The following is a 7,885-nucleotide window of genomic DNA, read 5'->3' on the forward strand; positions in this document are numbered from 1 at the left end:
TTATACCCTCTATATTATTATCATTATTACCATTAAGAAAACATCCCATCCATGTGATAAAGTTTGTGTTGTGCAATAAATATTTATAAATGCAGGCCATACACCATCAAATTAAGCCGTAGAACTCACAAACAGAAGCGTACCGCCATCAAATTTAGTCTCATGTGACTCCTCCTTACCGCATAGTGACGCCAGCTCGAAAAGGATACGTTTTTGTTGAGGAGTTAGGTTAATTAATGCTTCCACTTTCAGTAATGATCTCAATGAATTCCCAACAATTTATAGGATTTCCCCAACTATACTGGACTGCCTCTGCATTTCAACTCGTGCGGACACAAAAAGAAATTCTATATAATATAAGTTCAATATTTGTCCATTGACTCTGAAATCACTGCCGTGGGCCACGATCAATGTTCAAACTTCATTTATAACTGGAGTGAGCCGACATTTTCTGATAAATGAGTGAGAATCAGCAAGCTTTGACATCTACAGAGTGGAAGAAACAGAAAAGAACGATGGAATTTGAAAGGAAGGGTGGGATGGAGAAAGGGAAAAACGAAGAGGAGGAGGAGAATTCACCAGTGGAACAAGTGGCGTTCACAGTGAGCACACATGATGATCCTTCTATTCCAGTCTGGACTTTTCGAATGTGGTTTTTGGGGCTCATCTCCTGCATTACTCTCTCCTTTCTGAATCAATTCTTCGGCTACAGAACCGAGCCTCTCGTCATTACTCAGATTTCAGTCCAGGTTGCAGCTCTTCCAATTGGGCGATTCATGGCTTCTATTCTGCCCAGTAGGAAATACAGGGTGCCTCTTTTGGGCCACTTCTCGTTGAATCCTGGGCCTTTCAATATGAAGGAGCATGTTCTCATTACGATCTTTGCAAATGCCGGCTATGCCTTTGGCAATGGATCTGCCTATGCTGTGGGTATTGTTAATATCATCAAGGCCTTTTACCGTAGAGACATCTCAGTTGTGGCCAGTTGGCTCATCATAGTCACCACACAGGTAATTTTGCCCTAAATCTTTGTTCAATGGTTTCATGGTGTTTTTTGGTTTACTGTAATTGTAGAGGCAATGCAGGTTTTGGGATATGGATGGGCTGGGCTTCTCAGGAAGTATGTTGTGGAGCCTGCTCATATGTGGTGGCCTTCCACTCTCGTTCAGGTCTCCCTCTTCAGGTACAATTCAACATGCCCTGTTTAGTTTATGTTTTAGTCTTTGTTACAAGCTTCTTGGTGCTGCTATTAATTATTATTGAACTGGGGTGTTTTCTATCAAAATCTAGATTTCTCATAATCTCGTTACATTTAGTTACCAGTTACGTAATAGGTGGGAAGTTCTCTGATGGTTGGATTCTTAATCACTTCTTAAGCAAGACTCATTTTAGAAGTTCCATATTGGGAAGAACTTGAAAGTGTTGCAGATTCGACCCTCAATTCCTTAGATTGCTGATCTTGTTCATTAAAATTACTTTCTTGATTCATTCATAAGCTTCTCTGTTTCGGTACTGTTTGTCTGAGGTTGTTGTGCCAATAACTTTTGTTTTCTTTAAAAGTTTCTGTTTTGGTGGACAATATTCGTAGTGGTGGTGTGGCTGAAGTTTCTCATAAAGCTAAATTGTTTTACCCCATTCTGTACTGGGTGAAGAATTTTTGGGCTCTCTGGAGAGATTCCTCTCGTGCAATGTTAGTAGGCTGTAATCTTACAGTACCTCGATCGATCTGTGAAGTCATTTATTGACATTGATTCCTTCCTTGATTTTCTTGTTTGATTACACCGCTTGGGTTGGTGTTTATGCAGGGCACTACACGAGAAGGACAATGGAAAGGGAATATCTCGTGGGAAGTTCTTCTTTATTGCAATGACTTGCAGCTTTTGTTACTACGTTTTCCCTGGGTACTTGTTTTCAACCCTGTCGAGCATATCGTGGGTGTGTTGGATTTGGCCTCGTTCAGTGACAGCACAGCAGATTGGATCAGGGATGAGAGGGCTGGGACTTGGTGCTTTTGCCTTGGATTGGAGTTCAATTGCAGCATTCCTCTTCAGTCCCTTGATTTCTCCATTCTTTGCTATTGTCAATGTGTTTGTCGGCTATTTCCTGGTGGTATACTTTGCCATGCCTCTCGCTTACTGGGGAACTAATACATACAACGCCAAGAACTTTCCTATTTTTAGCTCACACTTATTCAATGCCAAAGGCCAGAACTACAATATTACAGCTATTGTGAACAACCGATTTGAGTTGGACCAGACAGCCTACGAGGAAAATGGTCAGATACATTTGAGCCTGTTTTTTGCTCTGAGCTACGGATTTGGTTTTGCAACCATAGCTTCCACAATTACCCATGTTTCTCTTTTCCATGGAAGGTACGTTTTTGGTAAGAGGGTTTAATGGTTGCGTCTTGAAGGTACCCTATATTTTACTTTTTCATTTTCGAAACGGCAACATTTGCTTTGTTTTGATGTCCTCTCTTCAGGGAAATATGGCAAAGGGCCACAGCATCTAGAAGCAGTCCACCAGATATCCATACTAAATTGATGCGCAAGTATGAAGACATCCCACAATGGTGGTTCTATACTCTCCTTGTTGCTACTTTGGCTGTTTCCTTTGTACTGTGTGAGTTTTACAAGGAACAGGTGCAGCTTCCATGGTGGGGTTTAATCTTGGCTTGTGCTTTAGCATCTCTTTTCACTTTGCCCATCAGTGTTATAACTGCCACCACTAATCAGGTAAAACTGATACTTATCGATGAAAAATGATTATGCTTGCTAATTTATTCTGTCAATTCATGAAAGATCCTAATTTAAGTTAGTGTTGTGCAGACACCAGGGCTGAACATAATTACAGAGTACATAATGGGATACATTCTTCCAGGAAAGCCCATAGCCAATGTGTGCTTCAAGGTATATGGATACATGAGTATGAGTCAAGCGGTTTCATTCTTGTCAGACTTCAAGTTGGGACATTATATGAAAATCCCACCTCGCTCCATGTTTCTTGTACAGGTACACTCTATCATACCCTTTACTCTGCTTTACAGCTAGGAATTTCATGTTCACAAAATAGTAGATCCAATGAATCCGGTCACTTCTCAAGTCAACAAAACCACATCTTTTGTTTCTACTTATATATCAGATTCTCCCTTTGGGTATCTCATCACGATGATCTGAAATGCTGATAATAATAAAAGTTAATAGAGTCTAACTCAGAAATCTGTGTAAATTCATATTATACTGCAGAAACTTAGTGCTTTTCAAAAGATAAGTCTTATCCTGTCTAAATACTTGTATAAAAGTGGAATCTTTTGTGGTTGGAGTGGAGTAAAACATTGTTGACTACCTAAGATACTTCTACATTCCTATGACACTCACCGATTTTCTTGACGTATCTCACCAATCAGAATAACTACTGTGATCATCAAATAAAGTTCTAATCTATAAGTGAAATATTCCCGATGACCATTTGAATCTCTGACAAGTGACAGACAAGTAATTGCAGAGCATGGAATTCAGTAATGATAGCATCCTAGCATGCTTATTTGTCAAGAGAATAAACGACAAACAAGTAGCTGCAGAGCATAGATTTTAGTAATGATGTAAATCCTAACACACTTGTTTGTTAAAATGCAGTTTATTGGCACAATAGTGGCTGGAACAGTCAACCTGGGAGTTGCATGGTGGTTGCTGGAATCGATTGAAAACATTTGTCAAGAGTCTCTTCTCCCTGCAAATAGCCCCTGGACATGCCCAGGTGACCGTGTATTTTTTGATGCTTCGGTCATATGGGGTCTAGTTGGTCCTAGAAGAATATTTGGCACACTCGGAGTTTACCCTCAGTTGAACTGGTTCTTCTTAGGGGGAATCATTGCTCCCATAATTGTTTGGCTGCTGCATAAAGCCTTCCCAAGTGTGACATGGATTCCCCTGATAAACATGCCAGTCTTGTTGGGATCAACGGCAATGATGCCACCAGCTACAAGCGTGAATTATGCATCATGGATCATTGTGGGAACCATCTTCAACTTCTTTGTCTTCCGCTACAGAAAGGCATGGTGGCAGCGGTATAATTATGTACTATCAGGGGCCTTAGATGCAGGGGTGGCATTCATGGCAGTATTGTTGTATTTTACAATGGGACTTGAGAACAAAAGTTTAACTTGGTGGGGCACAGATGGCGAGCATTGCCCATTAGCCACCTGCCCTACAGCTAAGGGCATCTCTGTTGATGGGTGCCCTGTTTTCTGATTCCCAATCATAATTTGATGCCTGAATGCATCATATTTGCTTATATAGTGAAACCAATATTGTATAAGAGAAGAGGGCATAAAACATTCATTATGTATAACTGACTGGCTTGGGTAAAAGGATTCAAGTCTTGAAAATAGCTCCATGAATCCTCTTTGTAATGGATTGAACACACCTCACCTAAAGTATGGACACAGCTCATACTTTTTAAGGTATAATGGTGAAATTTGCAAACCCTAAGACCATTCCCATCTAGCTTTGTATCTGTTTTGAAACTACATATAAATGAATGATTGATCTTATGCAAATTCATTTAATGATATTTTATTTATTTATCTTTAATATTGAATTCTATTTAGATAATTATTTTCTTGCATAGATGCCAGTCTCATTTTTTGTATTTCTCTTTTGTTATAAAATTTAAATTTTCCAGATTTGGAGCAACTTATTTTTATTGACAAAGAGATTGTTAAACTGTGATTGGTGTTTCCAAGTGGCCTACACATGTCCTCTTCTTTTCACCGGCTTGGAGGGAATCTTCAAACATAATATTTGGAAAATTGTTCAGTTTCAGCCTTGATTCAAGATGCAGCAGTACAGTCCAAGCATTCCCAAATGGGGTGGCTTTGCTGTTGTTTGGAGTTCTATTTCGGCTGTTGGTGTGTAGTTTTCCTTTTCGTTCAAATCTTCTTTTATATTGTATTTATCTTCTATTTATATATATCAGGCTTTTTACCTTTTATCTTAAAAAAATTAAAATTTTTGATTCAATATCTTTAAAATTAATCATGATATCATTACGCCGAGAGGCGTTTTATACAATCGCAGCACAAATGTCCAGCATGGGAATATGCCAAGATTTCTTGTCAATAAAAAAGAAAGGAAAGCCGTTACACACTAATTTAATTAAAAATAATTTAATAAATACATTTTTAATTATGCTACTGACAACAAGAGTAAGCAATGACAATAACTGCCGCCGAGGTGGGCTATGCGGGTGGCGTTTCATGCATTTAAATTTGTTTTTGCGTTTTGAAGTATTAGCCATGCAAATATGCCATTTCAAACGTTTCCTTTTCATTCTTTCAAGATGATCGAATTAAAGAATTCGAATATAACTCATGTAACGGTAGGAAGCTGTAAGGACAATTCTAATTCCTTATATATTATATTCGTCTCTCTTCTATTCTGCAAAAGTCTCTTACCTTGCTCATTTACAGTGCGTGAGGAGATCCAAAGGAGGCATTTAAGCCGGGATAAAGTAATTATTGACTGTACAAGCTGTGAGTCAAGTAAGGTTGTGATTTAAATTTCTTCAACCATATTTCATTCGTAAATACTGATCTTTCTTTCTGTGGCATATTCATATATGTTTGAATCGATATGTGTTTCAAGTTGTTGCTGATTCTTGCAATATATCCATATATGTTTGAATCGATATGTGTTTCGAGTTGTTGCTGATTCTTGCTATATATCCATATATGTTTGAATTGATATTTGTTTGAAGTTGTTGCAGATTGTTGCAATATACTCTAAAACGAAAATCTTCCGCTCATTGTTGTATCTTAATTAATTTTTTTAAAACTTTCCTTTCCTTTCTCATTCTAAAATTCTAAAAACTTTCCTTTCCTTTTGCTCATTTTAAAATTCTATTTTATTTTTTTCCTCTCTACATAATTTTGGAAACTTCTTTTGTAAATAAAAGTAAAAATAAATGAGTTTTTTAATGACAATTGTTGAAATCAAAAGTGACTAAAATTTTAGTAAAAAGAAAAAAGAAACAAGGAAACAACATTTTTTAATAGTTAAATTTAAAACAACCACCTAAAACATGAAATATAATCTTTAGAGTAAACCAAATAGGCCCATCTTTACATGTCATGGACTGTGTCTAAACCTTAATGGCTTCTATAATCTTCATTATTTTTGAGAATAAGTTAGGGAGCCTAATCATCTTTACCACAGCAAATTGTGACTTTTGAAGCAACATCTGTCATTCTTGCTTGCTCCTCTATTTTCCTCTATTTGTTGCTATGTATGCTAAGATTTGAATCTGCAACAATATTGCAAAAATGTTGTTGCAATAATAAAAATCATGAACACACAAATAACCTTATTAGCCATTGCTATGAATCTTTCATAGTTTATATACAGTTCTTTGTTTGCATAATAGAAACTTCCAAATCAAAATAATAGAAACTTCCACATTAAAATACATTTCCTTCCTTTTTCTCATTTCAAATTTTTAAAAACTTTACTTTCCTTTTTCTCATTCTAATTTTTCTACAACTTTCCTTTCCTTTCTCATTGTAAAATTCTAAAAACTTTCCTTTCTTTTTGCTCATTTTAAAATTCTATTTTATTTTTTCCTCTCTACATAATTTTGCATACTTTCTTTGTAAATAAAAGTAAAAATAAATGAGTTTTTTAATGACAATTGTTGAAAACAAAAGTGACTAAAATTTTAGTAAAAAGAAAAAAGAAAGAAGGAAACAACATTTTTTAATAATTAAATTTAAAACAACCACCTAAAAACATGAAATAAGTTTTTCCATACAAATTTTGTTTACATAATTTAAAGAAATAAATAAATAAATAATGTTTTCTTATGAGTAATAAAATGATGTTACACATGGTCTTTATTTTTATATGATTAAAAAATGAGAAAATAAAAGATATGTAAAAAGTTCTAAGTATAGATAATATTAAATATTATAATACTAAACAATTTATTATAATGTTAATTATATTTGAAAAACTATTTGTAATGTTTTCATTAAGATTAGTATATTGATTTAGAGTACTTGAATTAGATTACTATTTCAATTATAATAGTTTTGTAATTTACATTTAGATTAAATTTAATCTTCATATATTAATATTTGAAAACTGGATGGCAATGTCACCATTTTCCAAATATTTTATTAAAGTGTCAATTTATTCATTTTTAAATTAAAAAATTAAATTTACACTTTTAATTTAGTTGATTGAAAATTAGAGTAGCCATATATTTATTTTAAGTTATGCTTTTTTTTTTAATATGCAATTATAAAAGAATAAATAGTAACTTTTACGTATCAATCTTTGAAAAGTGGAAGGCAATGCCGCCATTTTTTAAATATTATAATACTAAGCAATCAATTATAATGTTACCTATATCTAAAAATATTTGTAATGTTTCAAAAGTGGATGATAATGCCGCCATATATTTTCATTAAAATATCAATTTATTTGTTTGTAAATAAGAAAAAATAAATTTATACTTTCAATTTTGTTTTTCTATTGCAAAGTTTGACATCATGTATACATGTGTTTTGCAATAAAAGGTCTTTTAAACCATTGTTTTTTAAAATGATATATCCAAGGTTTTCATAAATAAAATAATATATTTACATGATGTATCCAATGTTTCATAAATAAAAAGTCATTATATATCTTCATATTTGTATATTTCTTTAACAAAATGTATTTTCATAATTTTTTTAATGTATTCTCTTATTTATTGTTCATACTTTCTTCAGTTATTCTTAATTAATATATTTTTCAGCAATCTTTAAATCTTTAAATTGTTTGTCTCCATTTACAGATACTTTGATTTTACTCATATAAAATATAAATTTTCTTCATTCCTACAA

General features: G+C 34.0%; 1 protein-coding gene across 1 annotated transcript; it reads left to right on the plus strand.

Annotated features, from left to right (window-relative positions):
* Nucleotides 1-262: 262 nt before the first annotated feature.
* LOC149568110 (oligopeptide transporter 4-like) lies at nucleotides 263-4,558 on the plus strand. The gene is made up of 6 exons (XM_089821105.1): nucleotides 263-1,010; nucleotides 1,086-1,183; nucleotides 1,806-2,372; nucleotides 2,483-2,735; nucleotides 2,829-3,011; nucleotides 3,636-4,558. The coding sequence occupies exons 1-6, from the start codon at nucleotides 459-461 to the stop codon at nucleotides 4,248-4,250; spliced, it is 2,268 nt and encodes a 755-aa protein (XP_089677231.1). The 5' UTR covers nucleotides 263-458; the 3' UTR covers nucleotides 4,251-4,558.
* The last annotated feature ends 3,327 nt before the right edge of the window (nucleotides 4,559-7,885 follow it).

This window comes from Cupressus sempervirens, chromosome 3, assembly GCF_028749045.1.
Source record: "Cupressus sempervirens isolate cs-2001-9-10 chromosome 3, ASM2874904v1, whole genome shotgun sequence".
Lineage (NCBI taxonomy): Eukaryota > Viridiplantae > Streptophyta > Pinopsida > Cupressales > Cupressaceae > Cupressus > Cupressus sempervirens.